At 35.5% G+C, this 24,700-nt stretch overlaps 1 protein-coding gene across 14 annotated transcripts in view; it reads right to left on the bottom strand.

Annotated features, from left to right (window-relative positions):
* Nucleotides 1–24,700, bottom strand: part of PARD3 (par-3 family cell polarity regulator) — a 629,285-nt gene that overhangs the window by 158,603 nt on the left and 445,982 nt on the right. Inside the window, exon 21 of one of the 14 annotated variants that reach the window (XM_036842193.1) lies at nucleotides 17,587–17,694. The exons of the other annotated variants lie outside the window; for them this stretch is intronic. Within the exon in view, the coding sequence (XP_036698088.1) occupies nucleotides 17,603–17,694 (92 nt within the window). The 3' untranslated portion in view covers nucleotides 17,587–17,602. The remainder of the gene's footprint in view (nucleotides 1–17,586; nucleotides 17,695–24,700) is intronic. 14 annotated transcript variants of the gene reach the window in all.

The raw sequence follows: 24,700 nt of genomic DNA on the forward strand, positions 1-24,700 counted from the left end.
AGAAACATTCATCAAAATACGTTGTAAAATACCTATTATTTCATGTAGTTCTAAGAAGATAGATAGGATAAACGATGTTATATTCATTCTAGATTGTCAGGGTAATGTCATGGATGCTCAAAAATTATCATTTCAGATAGCTTTGTTCACGTCAGTAAGACATAGTCATGATTTACATCTTCATTTAAATTATCACTTATTAACTAGCTTTCAAAATTCACTAGGAATAGTTTTAGGCATCCACTTGGGTTTTACTCATGAAATTTTTTGAGGCAAAAAGTTACTTTTTGAAAAGTTACACACACATATACTATATATGTATACATTTATGTGTGGGTGCACCATATACAATCTTACTCATTACAAATATACCATACACATTCAACATACTATGAAGATTAACCATGAATCCACACCACAATTCTTTATTAATGGCAAAAGAAGATCTCAGTTTAATGATACTGACTTTGATTTTATGTGATGTATACAGAACTGGCAAATCCTGAGATAAAGGACAAGAAGGCATGTATCTAATCAAATTTTGAAATAAAACTTGCCTGTGTTATAACTAAGAAACAGACCTTAAATAACCCCTTTTACTGAAGATATGTTTAAATATTTCCTAAGATTTTATTAAGCTACTTGGTACAAAGTCCTCTTCAACCTATTGAAATAATATATGTCCTAAGATGGTCTTAGTTAGCTGAAGATAATTCAACTACCCTTGATAGAATTTTGATAACTTCTGATGGGAAAAAAATATTTCTATTACATACTAACAAATTTAAATGTTAACTTAAAAGTGAAGTCCTATCTATAAAAAGCAATACTTTCAGCTGTGTTTAATATCTTATTGCAAAGTTATTTACCTTTTTCATACTTGAAGTAGACCACTGCTAGCATAAATGATACATAAATGTATTCAAAAGAATACAGAAAAGATAAAAAATCGATGAAAAATCAGTCCAATAATAAAAAAGAAAACTACAGGCCAACGTTCCTCATGAATACAGAAACAAAATTCCTTAACAGAATATTAGCAAATAGAATTTGGAAATATATAAAAAGAATTACACACCATGACCAAGTGATGTCTACTGCAGGAATGCAAGGCTGGTTCAATTTTGAAAAATCAATCAATGTAATACATCATATTAATAGGCTAAAGAAGAAAAATCACATGATTATATCAACTGATGCAGAAAATGCATCTGACAAAATTCAACACCCTCATGACAGAAATCCTCAAATAACTAGTAATAGAGCAGAACTAACTTCCTAACCTTGATAAAAAGCATCTATAAAAAACCTACTGGTAACATAATGGAGAAAGACTGAATGCTTTCCCTTAAGATTAGGGAAAAGGTAAGGATGCCTGCTCCCACCATGATAATTCAACAGGGTGCTGGGAATTCTAGACAATGAAACAAGCCTAGAAAAGGAAATAAATGGCATACAGATTGGAAAGGAAGAAATAAAACTGTTCTTATTTGTAGATAATATGATGGTCTTTGTAGAAAATCCCAAGGAATCTACAAAAATCTCCTAGAACTAAAAAGAAAGTTCAGTAAGGTCACAGGATACAACATTAGTATACAAAAATCCATTGTATTTCTATATGCTGGCAATGAACACAGATGCCAAAATTAAAAATACAATGTCATTTACAATCAATAAAAAATGAAATACTTAGATTATAATGGTTGGTTTATAGATATACATAAAATACATAGATGTAAACCTAACATAACATGTACAGGACTTATATGCTGAAAACTATACAATGATGATGAAAGAAATCAAGGAAGATCTAAAACCTGGAGAAACAAATGGTATTCACGGATGAAAGACTCGACATAGTAAAGTCAGTTCTCCCCAAGCTGATATGCAGTTTTAATGTAATTCCTATAAAAAACCCAACAAGGTTCTAGTAAATATAGACAAGATTATATTTAAATTTATATGAAAAGGCAAAGGATAGAACATCTAAACAAGTGTGAAGAGAACAATAATGTCGGAGGAATCACACTTCCTGATTGCAAGACTGGTAATACACCTGTAATAATCAAGATGGTGTGGTTTCTGTGGCGTGATAGACACTTAGATCAATAGAACAGAATAAAGAACCCAGAAATATACAACAAGTATGGCCAACTGATTTCTCGTAATTGTACAAAAGCAATTCAATGAAATAAAACAGTCTTTTCAACAAATAGTGCTGAAGCAATTAGACATCCATAGGCAAAAATGAAAACAAAACAGAACAAAACCCACACTGAATTTAAACTTCATGCCTTATACAAAAATTAACTCAAAATGGATCACAAATTTAAATGTAAAATGTAAAACTATAATACTTTAGAAGAAAACACAGAAGAAAATTTTTAGGACCTAGCAATGGTGAAGAATTCTTAGAAATGATACCAAAAGCATGATCCATAAAAGAAAAACCAGATAAACTGGACAACATCAAAATTAAAGCATTTCCTCTGTAAAAATGTTAAGAGAATGAAAAGACAAGTACAGACTGGGAGAAAATATTTGCAAACCACATATTTGACAAAGGACTCATGTCCAGAATATATAAAGAACACTCAAAACTCAACAATGAGAAAACAATGCAATTAGAAGGGCAAAAGACATGACGCAATATTTCTCTGAAAAGAATATACAGATGACAAATAGGTACATGAAGAGATGTTCAACATCAGCAGCCATTAGGGAAATGCAAATTAAGATCACAAAGAGCTATCACTACACACCTATTAGATCAGCTAAAATAAAAACAGTGATGCTAACAAATGCTGGCAAGAACGTAGGGAAACTGGCTCTCTCACACACTGCTGTTGAAAAGGTAAAATCATACAGCCATCATGGAAACTAGTCTGGCAGTTTCTTACAAAACTAGACATGTACTTATCATACCACTCAGCAATTGCATTCCTGAGCATTTATCCCAAAGAAATGAAAACTCAAGTCCATGCAAAAACCTGTACACAATTGTTCCTAAACACTTTATTTCTAATATTGAAAAATGGGAAATAACCAAAATATCTTACGATAGGTGAATGGTTGAAGAAACATCCATAGCATAGAATACTACTCAGCAATAGAAATAAACAGACTACCATTACACACGGCAACTTGAATCGATCTCAGGGGTATTGTGCTATGTGAAAAAAAAAAGTCAACCTCAAAAGGTCACAGACTATAAGATTTCATTTATGTAACACTACTGAAATGACAAAATTATAGACATGGTGAACAGATTAATGGTGCTAATCTGTAAGCAAGGGGTGAGTGGGACTATAAAAGGAGATATTTGTGATGAAATAATTCTGTTTCTTGATTGCAGTGGTGGTTACATGAATCTACACATGTGATAAGATGACACAGAGCTATACACACAGGTGGTATCAATGTCAACTTCCTGGTTTCGATATTGTATTATACTTATGTAAGTTGTAACACCCATAAGAGAAGTAGGAACTCAAATTCTAATGTCAAATTTATCTAAATTTATAGTAGATATTTTATTATAGTCTACTTATTCATTTAGGAGCAAATATGACAGTCGAGGATGGCATTATAGAAGCTGATTACCATGAAATACTAGATATCCACAATGAAAAGGTTTATAAGTTCAGAGATACTCTGAACCATACTCTTTGCACCATACTCTCTTTCTGACTCTGTATTCAGCCAGAAAAACTTTCAAGAGAGGGAAATGACTTCTTTCTTCAACTCAGTGGGGTATTATTTTGAAGCTCAATTAGGATCACTTATCTCACAACCCACTTTACTACTATATTTGGTCACCATCGGACAATCACCTAATCATAGGTAATATTCAGGGTGAGTGGGCATTCACACAAGTCTTGAAGCTTGGGAACCCAAAGAAATTTGAGGGGCTATGTTAGAAATAAAGCCAAAACTTCTGAATTTGGAGAACCTCTTGAAACCAAAGGGAGTGATTTGGATTGGTTTAAAAATGATTGAACCCTGTGGTTGGTTAAAAGTGAAACTGCTCTTGCTTACTGAGGTTGGAAAGTGTGGCACTGTTAAGCCATCAGAAAAAGAGAACAGGACAGTCTCTTCTCAAGGGAAGCACGAAACCTAGATAATCTCCCCAAACTACTTACACATCAGTTTCAATGTATTATTGATGGGTCCTGGATTTGAATGTTCTTTTGTTCCAAATTACACAGAAACTCATGTTGACTGGAGGTCAATTTCTGACAAGTCAATGGCTCAGAAGAAATGCTTAGTGGCATGAGGAACAAATCATAAATGCCAGTTCTCAATTGCTTTCTTTTACCCAAAGTTGCACATTATGACTAATTGTCACTCATCACTACATCCAATAAACATTACAGTCACATCTATAGTACCTTCTAAAAACACTGATTTTTTTTCCCTAAGCTCCAATAACATAAAAAATTATATTTTTATTGTTTACCTTGTCATTACCAATAAATTTATCCCCAAAGTTATAAAAGCTGTTTGTAAAAAAAAAAAAAAAAAAGCTGTTTGTATCCCTCCTTTCCATGCTAGTGGTTCATACTTTTGACGGAAACCTTAGAATAAAACTACAGTATACCTGCGGCCACCAACGGTGGGACAGGCCACAAAGGACTGACAAATCTGGTTATTAGCCTGAACCAATGTATATTTTAAAGTTCATCCTAGAAATCAATGCTAATGAAGCTCGCTGCTCGCTGTGCAAATGGCCCTAAAAAGTAGAGTTTTAAAAGGAGGAATGCACTGTGGTTTTGGTGCATTTCAGACAATTCAGTCAACAAAAGACACACAATGATTTTATTATATACTTTTACATTTGAATGTCTTGTTTATTATAAAGTGAGAAAAGGGACTTTGCAACACAACCAAAAGTTATATATACATGTTGTATATTTTCACGTTCACATTTACATTTCATATTTTCATTTTCATATTTTTCTTATTTCAGAAAAAAACATTTGGCTCAGGGGAGAAAATAGTTTTGTTTAAAGAAAATAGCATAGTTTAAGGAAACTTTTCAAAAAGAGGGTATCTTGCAGTGTAGCCCTTAACAGTTCCAGATGGTCAATGCTATAAAAGGACACCCCCTCCACTCTTTTACGGTGACCCTGGGGTCACAAATTATCTCTAAGATGTAAGAGTCATCCATTTTTCTGAACAGTCAGGTTGTTGTTTAGCATTATCCATCTAATTTATCTTGGGCCAAACCTCACCAATGACAAAAGTAACTGATTAGCCCAAAACTTAGCCAAAGAAATAAATGTCTATTGCTTTAAGCAGTCCAGAAAGTCGTTCTGAGCCATAAACAAGAGAACCATTCTGAGGTTTAAATGATGGCAGACAGCTGTTCTGACATTGATGGGCAACATCTTCACGCACTATTTTCCTGTTCTTGTAATGTTAACAAAAATATTAAAACAACCATTAAAACTTTTTAAACTTTTTACTAAGACTTTTAAAAATGTTAGTAAAGAATTCATCATTTCAATTTGGTTATGTTCAAACATAACTATTCACACCTTTCTTTTTTGTTAGGAAAAAAAAAACAGTCATTTCCATTATGATAATGAAATTGCCTTGAACCTGCATAGAAAAGAATACACAAAATAATGTAATATACTAAATAAAGTAATAAGGTTAATTTCTTTCCTGCTGTCACTAAATTCATGCTAATGGTCTCTCTTCAGCTTGACATCAATTAATGATTTTCATTCCAGACTGGTTGCGGTGTTCACTACCCTTTTCTCTAATTAAAATGGATGATGCATGAGGAAGATAAAACACACAAGACTTCTGTTCTTGTAACATTTCTATTCATTAGAATTTTTATTTTTTACAATAAATGGCTTTTAGCACTAATTGCAGTAGAGTAAAATGAAAATAACTTTTTATGACTATGAAGTATAGCTTTTCTATAGCCAGAAAAGATATAAGGCTTGAGAAGCACAACTGAAGAACAACTTCTCAGGATGGAAAAATCAATGGTTACTTAAATTACTCTGCTGTATCCAAAATACTTCCGTTTCCAAAGCTATGAAGCCTCAATACATGGAATGTATTGAATCATGCATTTTTTAAAAAAGACTCCAAGAAGCAGAAAGTAACCTTTAATGATTTTAATTTAAAAAAACAAAACACTTTTAACATCTACAGAAGATAGAATATACTAATATTAGTTTAACATAAAAATTAAAATAAACTTCAGATTGCTACATACTAGATAAGGGTTAACTATCTTCAAAAGAATACTTAAGAGCTTGAAATCAACTCTTTTGGGAAGCATTTTACCCCCAACTTATTGCACTACCATCCAGAAGCCTCAGTCTGGGAATAAATTTCCTGGATCTTTTCCCAACAATATTTCCTCTCTCTAAAAATCAGTATTACAGAAATTCGTCAAATAAAACCCAGTTTCATGGCAGAATGAAATTTAAGCTACAAGGCAACTGGAAAAAGCAGTTCGATTTAACAGCAGTTTGTGTTCAACTGAATGTTTTATTTGCCCCTCAAAACACTTCAGCAAATGGCAGATGTCAGAAATCTTCAATTTTCAGCTTACCTTGCTGGGCATATCTACCAACTGCCACCTACCAAGATGTAAGCTGCCAATGAGGTGTCTATGCTGAATTCCCAAATGAAGGCCAATATCCCACTAAATTTGAAAACACAGTTATAATTTTAAGTAGGATTTTAATACTTGTGTAATATTGGGGCAAAAGTTGATTTGAAAAGAAAAGCCTTCCACATTCTGAATGGGGCCTTTAAAAAAATTATTGAGCAGGAACAACTGTTTTAAAGATACATTTCCATTCAAGGGAAGAAGGTAAGTTGTTGAAATCCACAGTGGTACCTTATAATAGGTGGGGGGCAGTGGGGGGGAGTTAAATTTCATCCCTCAAAGCTAAAATGAGATAATAGCATTTTTATAATATAAAATGGTTAAAAGTTGAAAAAGAGATAAAAGAACAGCATTCATAGAGACAATACTAATCACTAATGCAACCACAACTTTTCCAGAATCTAAGCAGTTACAAGAATGCGCACCCACCATGAGCCCTGTACCTGAGCGTGGATGTAGAACTTTTCCATTTTGCTAAATTCATAAGTTCTTGGGAACTAGATCTAGACCCCAAATTACCATCTCTATGAAGTGTTCGTTATTAACTCTAGCCCCCCAACCTCTTCCCTTCCCAAAGCTCTGTGGCCACCAACTTTCACAATTGATTATAATGTCTTACGTTGATTTTTTAATATTATGAGGTTTTAATCTTTTCTCCCTCTTAACAAAGGCAAGGAATCTCTGAGAGAGGAACAATATAATAATAATAAAAAATTTATACCATTCTTTTATGTACTTAATATATTGTGAACAACAAAAATTTCTCTTTTACACTAATAAAACACTAGAAAGATATTTCACTAACCAAAACACACACACATACACTCTCTCTCTCATAGATACTTGCTCATTCACTCACATCATGTTCGAGCTTTCACAAGTGTCAAAGCACCTACAATTATTTCCAACTCAAAGAGAAGCTACAATGCCAAATACATCTAAGACAGCTCTCATCAAAAATAAAACTGCCTTTCCTACTCCAGTTACAGACTGTCAATAAAATCTGTTCCAATTTGCCCAAGTATTGGTCTATTTTAGACTTCCACATAGTTAATAGATTCTTTAAAAATTTGTTCACTTGCACAATAAATTCTTAAAATATGTCTGATGAACTAATCTCATTGATTAGAATGGACTTCTCTGAAGGATTTAAGAGGTCAGAGAAAATATGAAGAACTCTGCTAGATGATAGAAAAATATATTTTTTCTATTAAAAGGTTAAGTTTTAAAAGTCAAGCTGTGTTTGAATGACAATATGTGACCTGTATGCAAAAATTATCCAGGATATCTGGGTTCTGATGCCAGAATTCGGGGAATCTGAACACTAAGTTTCAAGCCAAAAGGAGTGAAAATTGCTTATTCTTTCAGATGCACAGGGAATGCAACTATTATTGCTATATAGTTTATTCCTTCTGTAATTTCACTAATTTTTAATTCATGCACTTTAAAGAAACTTTACTACTACATTATGATACATATTGTTTAAATGTTAATTTCTGCAAAAACTAATAAACATATATCATCTTTGAAAAGGATCTTATCAACTAAGAAAGACCACAAAAAAGTTTTTATCAAAATTTCAAGTACTTACTCAAAGCAGATATTGGGAACAGTTGGTAAAACTGAAAAAAGAAATGCCAGTGATTGGAAACTGGAGACAAAAATGCCACAAAGCATTCCAAAATGACACACCAAGAACTGGGAGTGCACCACTATGGACAAAGATAGTTCAATGGCCAGGTATTGAAAACACAAGGCTTTTAAGGGTGATTATCACTTTGAATAATGGAACATTTCAAGCCATAAGTCCTTAGCAGATTTATAAATAATCTTCATATTTCAGAAGAATTTCATAAGAAATTCATTAACTTTTTCATGTCTCCACTAGAAGCATTGAGTCTCCTTGAAAATATTTCCAACTTACAAGGTAGATATAGATAATAATATCATCATGGGTATCCCCTGCTGAGTAACTATAAAATGTAAGCCAGTTAAAGTTATAAATCTCATTTAATAGAATGAATAACATATGAGGTAAATATTATTTGAGAACTGGGGAATTTGGCCAGCTATCACAGCTAAAATTTCATCTTTCAGACCTTATTTCCTTCCTTCTGTCCTTCCTTCCCATCCATCCTGTTCATACAACCTTGGCCATGTTCCAGAAAACATTTAACATGATTTTCTAAAAATGTATGAAAATGCAAAATAAATCAAAATGAAAATAGCTGTTAACTATTGAAAATAGATGTTAAAAGCTTTTTAAAAGTATGTATGTGTGGAAATATGTATTTTATAGGAAAAAAATTAGAATGGCATAGACCAGTATGTTAACAGTGGTGTTATTACAGACAAATTTTTGTTTTCCTATTTTATGTTTTTTTTTTTCAAATTTTCTGTAGATTTAGAATTAGAATAAATTTAGAATTAGACCTTAAAAAGATATATGTTTTAAACAGATGAGAAACATGTGGGAAAGAGAGAATTGGAAAAAGAAAAAAAGATGTTTCAGGGATAAGATTCATAAGTCCCCAAAACAGAAGCCATAAAGTAGAGGAAGGTCACAGCACTGGCTCAGAACTTGCACACAGTTCTATGAAACAATCAACTCTGACAATCCCATTTACAACTGTATCAAAGAGAATCAAATCTAAATAAAAATAAATGGGAATAAATCTAACTAAGGAAGTATAAGACACTGATGCAAGAAAGTGAAGACAACAAAGACAGATGGAAAAACGTACCATGTCCATGGATTGGAAGAATCAATATTGCTAAAATGACCATACTACCCAAGGCAATCTAGATTCAATCCAATGCCTATCAACTTACCAATGGCATTTTCCACAGAACTAGAACAAATAATTCTAAAATCTGTATGGAAACACAAAGGACCTCAAACAGCCAAAAAAATCTTAAGAAAGAAGAACAAAGCTGGAAGTATCACTCTCCCTGATTTCAAATTATACTACAAAGCTATAGTAATCAAAACAGTATAGTAATGGCACAAAAGCACACACAGATCAATGGAATAGAATGGTGAGTCCAGGAATGAACCCACACTCATATGGGCAATTAATCTACTAAAAAGGAGGCAAGAATATACAAGAAGGAAAAGACAACTTCTTCAATAAATGGTGTTGGGGAAACTAGTCAGCTACATGCAAAAGGATCAAACTGGACTACTCTCTCCATCCATGCACAAAACTAAACTCAAAATGGAATAAAGACTTAAACATAAGACCTGAAACCATAAAACTCCTAGAAGAAAGCATAGGCAGAGTGCTCTCTGATATTGCTCCTAGCAATATTTTTTTGGATATGTCTCCTCAGGCAAGGGAAACAAAAGCAAAGATAAACAAATAGGACTATATCAAAGTGAAAAGCTTTTACACAGCAAAGGAAACTATATCAACAAAACAAAGAGGCTGCCTACTGAATAGGAGAAGATATTTGCAAATGATATATCTAATAAGGGGTTAATATTCAAAACAAAGAACTCAACATCAAAAAGAACAAAAAACAAAAAAAACCTAAGTAAAAAATGGGCAGAAAACCTAAACAGACATTTTTCCAAAGAAGACATACAGATGGCCTACAAGTGCATGAAAAAATGCTCAACCATCTCTAATCATCAGGGAAATGCAAATCAAAACCACATGAGATATCACCTCACACCTGTCAAAAATGGTTATTATCAAACAAATAACAGGTGTTGGAGAAGACGTGGAGAAAAGAGAACCCTTGTACACTGTTGGTGGGAATGTAAGTAGGTGCAGCCACTGTGTAAAACAATATAGAGGTTTCTTAAAAGACAAAAAATAGAACTACCATATGATCCAGCAATTCCACTTCTGGGTATTTACCCCAAGAAAATGAAAACACTAACTCAGAAAGATATATGCACCCCTCTGTTTAGCAGCATTATTTATAATTGCCAAGATATGGAAGCAAACTAAGTGTCCATCAACAGATGAATGGATAAAGAAGATGTGGGTATAACAATGGAATATTACTCAGCCATAAAAAGAACGAAATCTTGCCATTTGCAACAACATGGATGGACCTAAAGGGTATTATACTAAGTGACAGAGAAAGACAAATACCATAGGGTTTCACTTATATGTGGAATCTAAAAAACAAAACAAATGAACAAACATAACAAAACAGAAACAGAGTCACAAATACAGAGAACAAACAGTGATTGTCAGAGGAGAGGGCATTGCAGGGAGGAGAGAAATAAGGAGGTGATGAAATTGTCAGAGGTGAGGGAGATTAAGAGGTACAAACTTTCAGTTACAAAATAAATAAGTCACAGGTATAAAATGTACCGTGTGGGGAATATAGTCAATAATTATGTAATATCTTTGTATGGTGACAGATGACAACTAGACTTATCATTGTGATCATTTTGAAATGTATAGAAATACTGAATCACTATGTTGTGTACTAGGAACTAACATAGTGCTGTAGTCAATTATACTTCAAAAACAAAAAACAAACAAACAAACTCATAGAAACAGAAATCAGATTTGTGGTTACCAGAGGCAGGGGGTGGGGGAAGGAAGAATTGGATGAAGGGGGTCAAAAGGTACAAACTTCCAGTTATAAGATAAATAAGTACTCAGGATGTAATGTACAACATGATAAATATAAGTAACCCTGCTGTACATTATCTAAGAAAGTTACAGAGTAAATCCTAAGAGCTCTCATCACAAGGAAAAACATTTTTTATTTATTTAATGTTGTATCTATATAAGATGATGGATGTTCACTAAACTTATTGTGGTCATTGTAAAAAAGAAAAAAAAAATCAACTCTGATTCCTACAGCCAGTTAGATGAATGAGCTGGACATGGCTGAACCAGGAGCCAACGGTCTTTACTTGCCATCAGTATTTCCCCAATGACTCTAAATTCTGAGAGATATTAGTATTTTATTTAAAAAAAAAAGTGAAGGGGGATATTCTGTGAGTAAATAAGTTAGGAAATGATGATTCTCTCTTCCTGTTCTGGTGACTCACAATGTACATTAACAGAATTAGGGTTTAGAGAAATAATGGAGGTACAGAAAATAGTATAAGTTGGTTTAATCAAGTGTTTCTCAAACGTATTTGTACGTGAAGCCCTTTTTCTGCTGCTGAATACTGTTTGGGGGAACCCCACGTCACCATGTTTACATACCATTAAAACATCAGTGGAGCTATCACTAGAGCAAGAACACAGTAGAAAGCCACAACATTACTTCTGACACCTAGTCAACAGAGAAATCCATGGTATGCTTCACAATGGAAGCTAAATGGACTTGACATTACAGAGATCATTTAATTGAACCTGTGGTATTGGGGTTCGGAGCCCCATCTTTTTCGTGTGTGGAAATGAGCCAATAGGGGCTCTGTCCCAAGGCACACCTGAAAGAGAACCAGGAAGAGGTAGCAAGCACTGGATTCACACCTCAGCTCCAAATACCAGCTGCTTGGCTTAGTTTCTCTACCTAAACCAAATGTGGCCAACAGCATCACTGAATGGGTAGGGTACCCAAGTTCAGAGCTCAGAGCTTTAAGTCAAAATAGCACATCCCAGAACCAGCTAACTTCACCCTTGATGCTTTTGTCTCAAGAGAAGACCTCAGGCACACAGGATAAGTCTGTGGCAGGAGAGAGCTGGTGGAGCCAGAGAACAGATCCATGCCGGATCCTGCTCCTCATTTCTCCAAAGTAGACAGCATGTATCCAAGACCCCACCTCCCAGTGATGGCAGCGGAGTGGAAGGAACGGGAGGGAAAGTGAGCAAGAATGAAGGCAAATTCCATCTCAGACCCCTGTTCTGAAGAATCTAATTTACTATCACCACCTAAATAGATCTTTACATGGTAGCAAAAACCATTTTCAACTATATTCATTGTCCTTTCAACTTTTCAATATTCTATGTTGAGTAATATTCAGGCTTCATGGATTTGTCTGGACAAAAAATATTTGGGTATGTGGACATGTCATAACTAGTAACTAAGGAATATCAGGTTTTCTATTTTTATATGGAATCAGCCAAAATGATTTTTGGAACTCAAATAGCTACAGTAGTAAATAATGTTACAGGAGATGCTTCACTGCCAATCAGCAGTGAAGGAAAGGCTGTGATGAGAATATAAGCAGGGGCTTGTTTATTTTTCTCTATTACCTCCAATCAGATTCTTCCCAAAGAAGCTGCATTTCCATTCTCAAAAGGAGCAATGCTAATGCCAACGGCAGAATAGGAAGGAGGTCATCCAAAAGTAGGCTTGCTTTATCAAAATAACACACATTGAACAAGCACCACTTATGCAATTCAATGAGTCTCATACATTCACTTGCTCTGTTACAGGATCCAGGAGTTTAAATGAAACATATATGTAAAAATTGTTACTGAAATACAAAGTCAAACAGTTTTCTTAAATTATGAAGCTAATTGATTTTTTTAATGGACCAGTCACTTGTTCCTTGACTCTAAAAGATTCTTTATTCTAGGCATCTTGTACATTGTAAATTCATTAGGCCCAACTAGTTCCCAGAAGTATTGCATCATTAGAGGTACAGAGATGGAGACTAAAAGCAAAGCTGAGAGGTGAACTGTGCCTTAGGCACATTAAGAATACAAGTGAAGCCATTATGTAAAAACCGTTGTTTGGCTGTAAAAACTTGACTATGCATTATAAAAGTATTCTGGAAAATGTTGATAGAATCCGCATTAAAATAGAGCAGTTCGAAACCATTTCCACTAAGATCAGGAACAAGACAAGGTTGCCCACTCTCACCACTATTATTCAACATAGTTTTGGAAGTTTTAGCCACAGCAATCAGAGAAGAAAAAGAAATAAATGGAATGCAAATTGGAAAAGAAGAAGTAAAGCTGTCACTGTTTGCAGATGACATGATACTATACATAGAGAATCCTAAAGATGCTACCAGAAAACTACTAGAGCTAATCAATGAATCTGGTAAAGTAGCAGGATACAAAATTAATGCACAGAAATCTCGTGCATTGCTATACACTAATGATGAAAAATCTGAAAGTGAAATTAAGAAAACACTCTCATTTATCACTGCAACAAAACGAATAAAATATCTAGGAATAAACCTACCTAAGGAGACAAAAGACCTGTAGGCAGAAAACTATACGACACTGATGAAAGAAATTAAAGATGATACAAACAGATGGAGAGATATATCATGTTCTTGGATTGGAAGAATCAACATTGTGAAAATGACTCTACTACCCAAAGCAATCTAAAAATTCAATGCAATCCCTATCAAACTACCACTGGCATTTTTCACAGAACTAGAACAAATATTTCACAATTTGTATGGAAACACAAAAGACCCCGAAGAGCCAAAGCAATCTTGAGAAAAATAACAGAGCTGGAGGAATCAGGCTCCCTGACTTCAGACTATACTACAAAGCTACAGTAATCAAGACAGTATGGTACTGGCACAGAAACAGAAATATAGATCAATGGAACAGGATAGAAAGCCCAGAGATAAACCCACGCACATATGGTCATCTTATCTTTGATAAAGGAGGCAAGAATATACAGTGGAGAAAAGACAGCCTCTTCAATAAGTGGCACTGGGAAAACTGGACAGCTACATGTAAAACAATGAAATTAGAACACTCCCTAACACCATACACAAAAATAAACTCAAAATGGATTAAAGACCTAAATGTAAGGCCAAACACCATCAAACTCTTAGAGGAAAACATAGGCAGAACACTCTATGACTTAAATCACAGCAAGATCCTTTTTGACCCACCTCCTAGAGAAATGGAAAAAAAAATAAACAAATGGGACCTAATGAAACTTAAAAGCTTTTGCACAGCAAAGGAAACCATAAACAAGACAAAAAGACAACCCTCAGAATGGGAGAAAATATTTGCAAATGAAGCAATTGACAAAGGATTAATCTCCAAAATTTACAAGCAGCTCATGCAGCTCAATATCAAAAAAACAAACAACCCAATCCAAAAATGGGCAGAAGATCTAAATAGACATTTCTCCAAAGAAGATATACAGATTGCCAACAAACACATGAAAGAATGTTCAACATCATTAATCATTAGAGAAATGCAAATCAAAACTACAATGAGATATCATCTCACACCAGTCAAAATGGCCATCATCAAAAAATCTACAAACAATAAATGCTGGAAAGGGTGTGGAGAAAAGGGAACCCTCTTGCACAGTTGGTGGGAATGTAAATTGATAGAGCCACTATGGAGAACAGTATGGAGGTTCCTTAAAAAAGTAAAAAGAGAACTACCATACGACCCAGCAATCCCACTACTGGGCATATACCCTGAGAAAACCATAATTCAAAAAGAGTCATGTACCAAAATGTTCATTGCAGCTCTATTTACAATAGCCAGGACATGGAAGCAACCTAAGTGTCCATCAACAGATGAATGGATAAAGATGTGGCACATATATACAATGGAATATTACTCAGCCATAAAAAGAAACGAAATTGAGTTATTTGTAGTGAGGTGGATGGACCTAGAGTCTGTCATACAGAGTGAAGTAAGTCAGAAAGAGAAAAACAAATACTGTATGCTCACACACATATATGGAATAAAAAAAAAGAGTTCTGAAGAACCTAGGGGCAAGACGGGAATAAAGACACAGACCTACTAGAGAATGGACTTGAGGATACGGGGAGGGGGAAGGGTAAGCTGGGACAAAGTGAGAGAGTGGCATGGACATATATACACTACCAAACGTAAAATAAGATAGCTAGTGGGAAGCAGCCGCATAGCACAAGGGAGATCAGCTCGGTGTTTTGTGACCACCTAGAGGGGTGGATAGGGAGGGTTGGAGGGAGGAGACGCAGAGGGAAGATATATGGGGACATATGTATATGTATAACTGATTCACTTTGTTATAAGCAGAAACTAACCACACCACTGTAAAGCAATTATACTCCAATAAAGATGTTAAAAAAAAAAAAGAATAGAGCAGTCATCTTAAACTGCAAAAAAAGGAATATTTTGAATATGAAAAATGGTGTCGGATTAATGACATTGCCCCCTCTGGCTGCATCAAGATAGGGAGAAGTATAATGTTTCTTTCTACCCCTTAGATTGTTCTCTAATTAAAATCACTATTTGCCTGTGGATAAATCTGAGTTCATACACTACCTGGTGTATACTCTTCCTTAAAGGATAAGAAAGTCTTTTCAGATAGATGTTTATACTCCTAAGCACGTAAATGCCATATTACGCACACTAAGGAACACTGCATGTCGTCTAAAAATAGTGAGTTTATTAATAAGTTTGGGGATGCCCAAATTGGTGAGGATTAGAGAGAGTCGAGAAAGCAAGAAAGGTGGAATGATTTTTTTAAAAACCGGAGAAGAAGAACCAGAAGAATAGACCCAAACCTGCATCATAGATTAAAAGTCCATATTTTCCCCACTTATATATTTTATAATCTGCAAAGCTAAAAACAGAGAATCAGAGTAACTATCCCAGCCCAAAAAACAAAAAAAAAACAAAAACCCAACCCTCAGGGGTATGAGAAAGATGAATGAAAAATATCCAAACATGAATCACTTCTAAAGAAAACCCTGTCTAGTTCTTACTTTTCCTTGTTAAGAATGAGATCAGGACTTCCCTGGTGGCACAGTGGTTGGGGATTTGCCTGCCAATGCAGGCGACACAGGTTCAATCCCTGGTCCGGGAAGGTCCCACATACCACGGAGCAGCTGAGCCCCGTGCGCCACGGCAGCTGAGCCTGTGCTCTAGAGCCCACGAGCCACAACTACTGAAGCCCGTGCTCTGCAACGGGAGAGGCCACCTCAGTAAGAGGCCTGCACACCACAGCAAAGCGTAGCGCCTGCTCGCCGCAGCTATAGAGAGCCCGCACGCAGCAACGAAGACCCAACACAGCCAAAAATAAATAAATAAATAAAATTTTTAAAAAAAGAATGAGATCAAAGGTATCACTACTCTGGAATTACGGTAAGAATACCAGACTTGGCCTGAGAGATGCTGGGTTACAATCCTAAGCTGTGGATGATATTTAGCTTTATAACCTTGATCAAGGCTTCTGATGCTCCTGATACCCCAGATTATTAAAAGTAAAAGAGGCATAGTAGCTCTTGCTATGGCAGCTTGAAATGAAATAGCTGCTACAGAGAAGCTCACTCCAAGCCTGCAAACTCTAATAATACAAGGGTGAGACGATTCTCTCATCCCCCCATGAGTTATAATGAGAAAAATTCTAATTGATCATAAAATGGATTTCAAGTGTCTGCTTCAAGTAACTTCTCATTCATTTCATTGGTCTTTGGGTTCCCGACATGAAATGACTCAACAATAGATAATAATTTTTCTGGAAGAGACGGAGTAAAATTTAAGTAAAAAATGTCACACAAAATATGATAGCAAAATAGAAGGAGTAAAAAGAAATAGATGTCAGATTTGATAGGAAAACAACATAGTGAAAAACCAACAGCCTCCTCAATTCTTATTAGAAATCAAAATATTTTAAATGAGATATAAAAACTCAAAGAGTTTTATTTCAGATGAGCATGTCTTTAAATTATTATAATACACTATATACTCATAGATGAATTAGACAGAATTTTACATATTTTTTGATTTTAAGTGATCATTCATTGATTTATTGATCATTAGTTGATTTATTTATCTCATATGCCCTACCATCTCCTATACAAAGATCTTAACTAAAACCAATAAAATTCATTTTAATGCCTCAAATAAGTATAGGGTTTTTCTTTTAATCATTCTTTACGCTGTATTCATCCAACCATCAGGTATCTGGATTGACACAGAAAAAAACAAAAATAAATAAATGCAATTCTTTATATTAAAAAAAAAAGAAAGAAAGAAAGAGTAGAAAAGGAACAAAAGAGCCTCCCCCTAATAAGGTTCAACCAAATAACTGAAATCTACCTTTCCTGCTCCTGCTTCATCGTACTCTTCCTCTTCTGATGTAAGGGAGTCCTGCATTTTTTATTTTACCCGTTTTCTCAATCTTGTCATCTTTTCGATGTTTGCCAACCTGTTGATAACAAAAAATTCTAACTTGTCAATATATACAAAACGCGTTGTCGTTCTTTTGGGATAAAGACCTATGCACGCCATGAAGCGTGAGCATCCTCAAAATGAGGCCCCAGTGTCTCCTGCCCAGTATTAATATTTTCAATCAGATTACTTTAATCCTTTTTCATTAGAACTTTCCAGAGAAAACCCTTTTTGGAAATGGCCTCCATACCCATTTTTCTTTAGGCAACACAAAAATAACAACAAAATCCTTGCAGTTCATCCTCATTAAACACACAATCCATAAATGTACAGAACAGAGTGCCGAGTACGTCAGGTGCGGAGGATAAAAATCTGCATCAGAGTGGGGGTTCTCTCTGGACTGCAGAATGATAATCCACAATCATATTTTTAATGATCTCTCCACAAACAACTATTCTTCTTTATTTTCACAGTCAGTTTTATTGGCAACATTCCTCATAGTTTAAACACTGACAAACAAGGTCACATTTGCAAGGTTCAAAGTAAAAAGGATAATTTACACTGTGATCGTACTTTGGGCTTATTAAACTGAAAGCTTTAAGGAAGTCTCAACAAATACTGTTCCTAAATCTGATGAAAAGCTATCGCCGAATGTGGCATCTTTGACTTGGAAATCTGTATCTGATCAAAAACAAACATGAGGAACAAACACGCAATTCAAAAACAGTGCACACACATTTCCACATATGGGCACTGAATTCGAGGCTCTCCAAAAAAACACTAATATTATTCCCTTCGGGCATCCAAAATACCTTAGAAACCTCAGACTTGGTATCCATTCTTTTTCCTGCTCTGTTACTTTTTTCTACTTTTCTCCAGACCATGTTGCCTGGAAGGCATGTGTTCCATCCCCTGAAATAATATTCATCTGTAGTGATTTGGTCACCAGATGTTTCAAAAAAGAAATCTTTTATAGACAGTTACTCAACTAAGCATTCATAAATATATAAAGTATACCAAGCATTTTCTAAGCACAAAGTAGGAATCTGGCTTATGGTGACAATTAATCATATTGAAAAAGAGATGAGTAAAAGAGTTGGTCCAAAGCTGATATAAAAGAGAAAAAAGTATCTCAATTACTGGTGTGGCTGGGAGCATATGTCTTTCTTTTTTGATATAAACCTGATGTCAAATACTGGTCTATGCAGGAAGTGTACATGGGAATATCTCATGGGTTCACCAAAGTAACACTATGTTGGAAATAAGTAAGGGAAAGAATTCTCAAGATGTTAAAATAGAAAAAAGTTAAAGTCTCACCACCACTATTCCTTCAAACTTATGTGTATTATTAAATGGCATTGAAAACTGCCTGTAAAATTAACTTCCATAAAGCAAATCTACCCTTAAATTTTAATGTTATTTAGAAATTAGAAGACCATTTCAGTGGCAAAAAAGAAGAAAAGAAAAGAAAAGAAAAGAAAAGAAAAACTCCCTGGGAACTTAAGCCCCGAAACTGATGATGTCTCACAGGGGAGAAACTATGTACTATGCTTTTAAAACTAATAAATACAAAGCATTAAAGCTAAAAACTTTCTCTTGTTTTTGTCAATATATCAATAATGCCTAAGAGTTAAGCATAATGATTGTCTTTATAGAATGAATTAATAAATGAAAGAGCAAACATAAACAACTGATACATCTCAGGAGGAGCCAACATTTGACAAAAATTTATTGAGCATCTAAGGACAGGGCTAGACAAATTCATTTGAGTGTCATCAGCATGTAGATGGTATTTAAAGCCCATGTGAATCCCATCATGAAAATTCTGCAACATTGAGGCTTCTGGAAATATAAAATGTATTAAATTCTAACTTCAAGAAAAGCGTCAAGTTCAAATCTTAATACATGACATTTATTTTTTTTTAATTGGAGTAGAATTGCTTTACAATGTTGTGTTAGTTTCTGCTATACAATGAAGTGAATCAGCTATATGTGACATTTTACTTATAATACAGATTCCTAAAGGTAAATCATTTAACCATTTATTTTTTCAGTTCATAAATATCCTTCAAACAATACATTGTCATACTGACCTGTTTTGTTTGTGTTGCTGGTTCACATTCTAGATTACATACATTCAACCCTGTACCATATTTGAGAAACACTATGATACAAGATATATCATCTATCTTTACCAAAAGGTACAGTTTAATCTTCCAGGAAGAATCTGCCCTTTGAGTTAATAATGTGGGGAAAAATTGAGGTGGTTGACTTTCCCATGTTTTAAAGCAGTTTCGATATTTTCAACCCAAAACCTAACACTGAATTTAATCAGCTATTGTTAAAATCTTTTATTAAATGGTCTTCATCCTATTTTGTGAAGAAAGTTTCAGTTTTCTATCTCAGTCTACCAACTTTCAGTTTTTTATCTCAAATACACATGACTAAAAAAAAAAAAAAAAAAAAAACCTATGAATCCCAACTCATATTTAGGAACTGAAGTTTTTTCTCATTGTATTTGATGTCAAAATATTAGTTTCCTCGGCTGCCTCATAATCACCAGAATACACTATTTTATTATTTGTAAATTTATTATCAAACTGTTATATTTTCCTTTTAAAAACTACAGTTTCAAGATTAATGTATGAAAAACTGAACAAACCATAGATAAAATGTTCATAGGTTAGCATTTGGACATTTCCCTTAATGCCTGCTTTAGTTAATAAATTATGTGATTTCTTTAAGGCATACTATAAAAGCACAGCACATTACTTGTTAACTGGGGTAAAAATGGATCCCTCAGCTATAATTTTTTGACAGAATGAAATAAAGACTGTAAGTGAAAAAAATATACCAACCATTCTAGAGTATAAAAAGAAAAAGGAATTAGCTATATCCTCATCACTCTAATTGCCAATCTATTCTAGTGTTCATCTTAATTTATAGTTGCTTAATTCTTTCTGAAAGGGGGACAGGGGAGGTCATTGAAAAATTTCAGCTATACATGTACTCACAAAGTTAATTTCACAGCTGAAATCAGTAATCAACCTATGAAGACAATCATTTAATAGCAAGATGCTTAGAAACTTGGAGGACATCAATTACACTTATTTTATTATCTTTTAAAAGCCACAGATGAATTTCAAATGGGTCATTTTCCAAGGAACAGCATAGCTGAAAAAACATTGTGCTAATAGTATGTCCAGGAAGCAAACCCATTCCCAGCAAAGAATCAGTTTCATGAACTGCCTTCTGACTACCCCATACACATGTTCAAAGAGAAATGTCTGCCACCTCTAGAAGAACTTCTTGGTCAAATCTTAGGATGTATTAATACAGTAGAATGGCCTTTTTTTTTTTTTTTAAATAGAGACAAAAAGAAAAATAGAGAGCTTGAGAAAAAATTGGTAGGGAAAAATTTCTCTACAGGTACTGCCCCATGGAGACAGAAGGTACAATGAAAAGAGTGCCAACAAGCCACTGAATACTCCTTTCACAGAAGGATACAGTGGATGAGCCCGTCTTATCAGAGTGAAATTGATTGCAACTTTGCTTAAACACATGGCTTTCTTCATGAAGGATACAGCGATGTTTCCATTCAGCTAATCTCCAAGTAATCTGCCAAATGGGTTCCACCATGACATGCTACAAATGAGATCACTGCCGTCTGCCAGATCAGCCACATATATTATTACTGCAAAGACTGATGGGCGAGATGTGCACTTGTTGATGAATGCGGGAAGAAAAAAACAAACAAACCAACAGTCACAATGGATTGCAACAAAATTCTGCTGGTTTTGTATAGAAAGAGCCATCATGAAAAATTAACTGATAAAGAGTTTTGTGCTTTTCAACCACCATTTTGGTTTTTAGCAAATTAACCTCATTCTCTCTGTGGTATAAATAACACTGAACTATTTTTACTATATTTTCTACTGCTACTAAAATTAGAGATCTTTAGGAAAGATTAGGCTGAATGATAACACACAGCATCCTGCTATAAATAAAATAAAAATAAAATTGGTTTTGCAATGAAAGGGCTTTTCCTAATATCATATTTGAAAACACAATAGAGGAAAAAAGAAAGTCGAAAAAAATCTGCTGCTATATTTAAAAATAGATGAACAGACTATCTAGAACCAATTATCTTGTAAGTTTTGAGAAATAATTTTTAAAATAAGATTTTCTTCCAAAAAAACTCACTGAAATGTCACCTAGAAGTCTGGTATTTCTCACTGCTAATTACAGAGGTCTTCATGTCTAAGGAGGGCTTTGCTATAAGACTTGTCTTACTATTTACCCTAAGAAATGTATAGGTTAAGTGATACTGCTTGGCTGGGGAGAGAAGTGAAAATGGCACAAATCCAAATTCAGTGTCAGCTACCAGAAGCCTTGTGTCCTCCCCCCAACACCCAACTCCCACACTGGTATGGTCAACACAGTCTTCTAACTCCATCCCCTGCCCTATGTTTTCCCCTCATTTCTGCATATGTGCACCATCACGTGATTTAATCACTCCCTTTCTCCAGGAACTCGCTGTCTCTTTCTGGAACCTTCCAGTTTCTGGTGGACACATGTGTCGGTACAGCCATTGTGCTACCCCGTCTTTGACCACTGCCTGCTATACTAATGTGCCAGGGCCCTAAAGATTCTTGAGAGATGCCAGCTGCCCAGTGGACCAAGTTCAAGAACCTATAGAGCAAAACTGAAGACCGTGTCCTGTGCCATTCCTGCATCCCCATCAGCAACCTGTATGCCTCAGGACACACGTTCACTCAAACCGAAGCAAAATCACCAGCTTTTAACCTCATTCCTCTGTAGTCCTTTGAGTGATACTTTTCCTAAATGGTTTTGGATCCAAGTTTCTCTACAAACTCTTTATCAGTTAATTCTCGTATCATCTTACCCCACATTCCTGGTGTGAGCGGTGACTTCCCTTAATTCATCACCCCGGTAATGAACTTAGGAACTGATTTTTGCCTTAAAGCCCTAAAAGGTAACTGCTCTAAATTTTAGCTGAAGAAAATAAAAATCTAGCCACGTGTCTCTGCAGATTGCTCTAGTGCACTCCTGTCCAAGTGCACTGAAGCTCCACATGCACATATGTCTGAAGATGGAAGCCTAGAGATGAGTCACCTTGTCCAATGTCTTCATTTGACAGACAAGGTAATTGAGGCCCAAGAGATCTGCATGCCGAGCTGTGCAAAGTCACCTTGCGAGTCAGGAACAGAGCTCAGTTCACCTCAGTGAGTTTAAGAGACCTTGGTGGGGACTTCCCTGGTGGTGCAGTGGTTGAGAATCTGCCTGCCAGTGCAGGGGACATGGGTTCGAGCCCTGGTCCGGGAAGATCCCACATGCCGCAGAGCAACTAAGCCCGTGCGCCACAACTACTGAGCCCACGTGCCACAACTATTGAAGCCCACGCCTAGAGCCCATGCTCCGCAACAAGAGAAGCCACCGCAATGAGAAGCCCGCACACCGCAACGAAGAGTAGCCGCTGTTCGCGGCCATAAAGACCCAATGCAGCCAAAAATAAATAAATAAATTTATTAAAAAAAAAAAAAAGACCTTGGTGGGTCTGAACTTGGACACTCCTAGAGAAAATGAAATTCCCAGACCCATGAAGTTCACTCCTAAGTGAGACGTAGAACTGAGCACCTGTTGAAGGGTCTTTTGCTCACTTAACAACACTTAACTAGAATATATTGAATTCTTATTTATGTATACTTGATCTCATTGATTCCAATAACTGGCATATTAGGTATGTGTTCTTTAGGGGAAACCTCAGGAAGCACAGGGCGATTTAGTGATTTAACAGGTCATCTAGCAAGTAAGCAGCAAAACCAGAATTCGGGCCCAAGACTCTTTTTATTACCACACCCAGCCACCTCCAAATCAGCCAGTCACTCTATGCTTTTATACTGAGAGCATCTGGTTAAAACATCTTGGGTGAAATCAGTGAGATAAATCTTGTATTGCTGGCAGCAAGGAGGTCCAAGGGACATTGTTCCTGCATGAACTTTTCTATGAAGGCCAGGAGTTCAGACGCAAGGTCAAGAACTGATTCTAATCATTGGAGAGGATCACACAAACTGCCACATAACCATTTTTAGGACATTGCCAATTTTTCTAAGTGCAATGACACTCCAGAAGTCAACGCTGTCTGCGTAATATATGCAAATCATGCCAGGCAACAGCAGAAGCGTGTCAAACCGCCCAAACCCAATCAGAGGGTAAAACAGCAAGAAGTCACTGCGTGCATTTCTCTTGTATGATGATGTGCTCGTGGTTTCTGGCCCTACCTTTTTTGTGTGTGTGTACCTCAGCCTCCATTTTATAAACGAGGGGAAAAAAGTCCTTTCTAATGTGTCCTTCCCATACAGGATCTTCCATATTTTAGTGACATTTAAAGAAATTGCTACCATGATTGTGTACCGATTTGCTCAGCAGTGGCTTGTGGCGATGCTGGATCAATCAGGGAAAAGAGGGCTGATTAGGAAAAGCAGAAAGCTCCCATTTAGGCAAAAAACATCTTGGTAATCAACCATGATGAGAAGCAGCCTCGCAAAGACTACATGACAACTTGATAGTGCTTTTGTCAAATGGGATGCAGTTTTAAGTCAGCACAGTGTAGCAGGGGTTCTCTTTAAAAGGAAATCTGCAAACTTGAGAATCATTATTTGATTGTGTACGGTTTTCATCAGTGCTAGTCTGATTAGATTTAATAAACTAAATTTGTGTTGCTTGGCATCCAGGAAAAAAATAAGTGACTTTTTTTTTTTTTTAAAGAAAATATAGCTTCTACTTAACCAAGCTAGAACAGCCTTCAGACATGTGATGTTCCCTTAATGGACAACATATCCTTCTCAGGACCCCCATTAAATGCCCTTAGAAGTGCATTCTTCCCCTGCGTAGCCTGTGTTATCGAATCAAGGATGCACAGATATGCCTAGTAACCCGACACTGCAGGAGTCCAGGACGGATATGGACAAGGAAATAGTAAAGCAGTTAAGAAACTGAACCCAGCACATTATCAATTTTG

The sequence above is a fragment of the Balaenoptera musculus genome, chromosome 2 (assembly GCF_009873245.2).
Source record: "Balaenoptera musculus isolate JJ_BM4_2016_0621 chromosome 2, mBalMus1.pri.v3, whole genome shotgun sequence".
Lineage (NCBI taxonomy): Eukaryota > Metazoa > Chordata > Mammalia > Artiodactyla > Balaenopteridae > Balaenoptera > Balaenoptera musculus.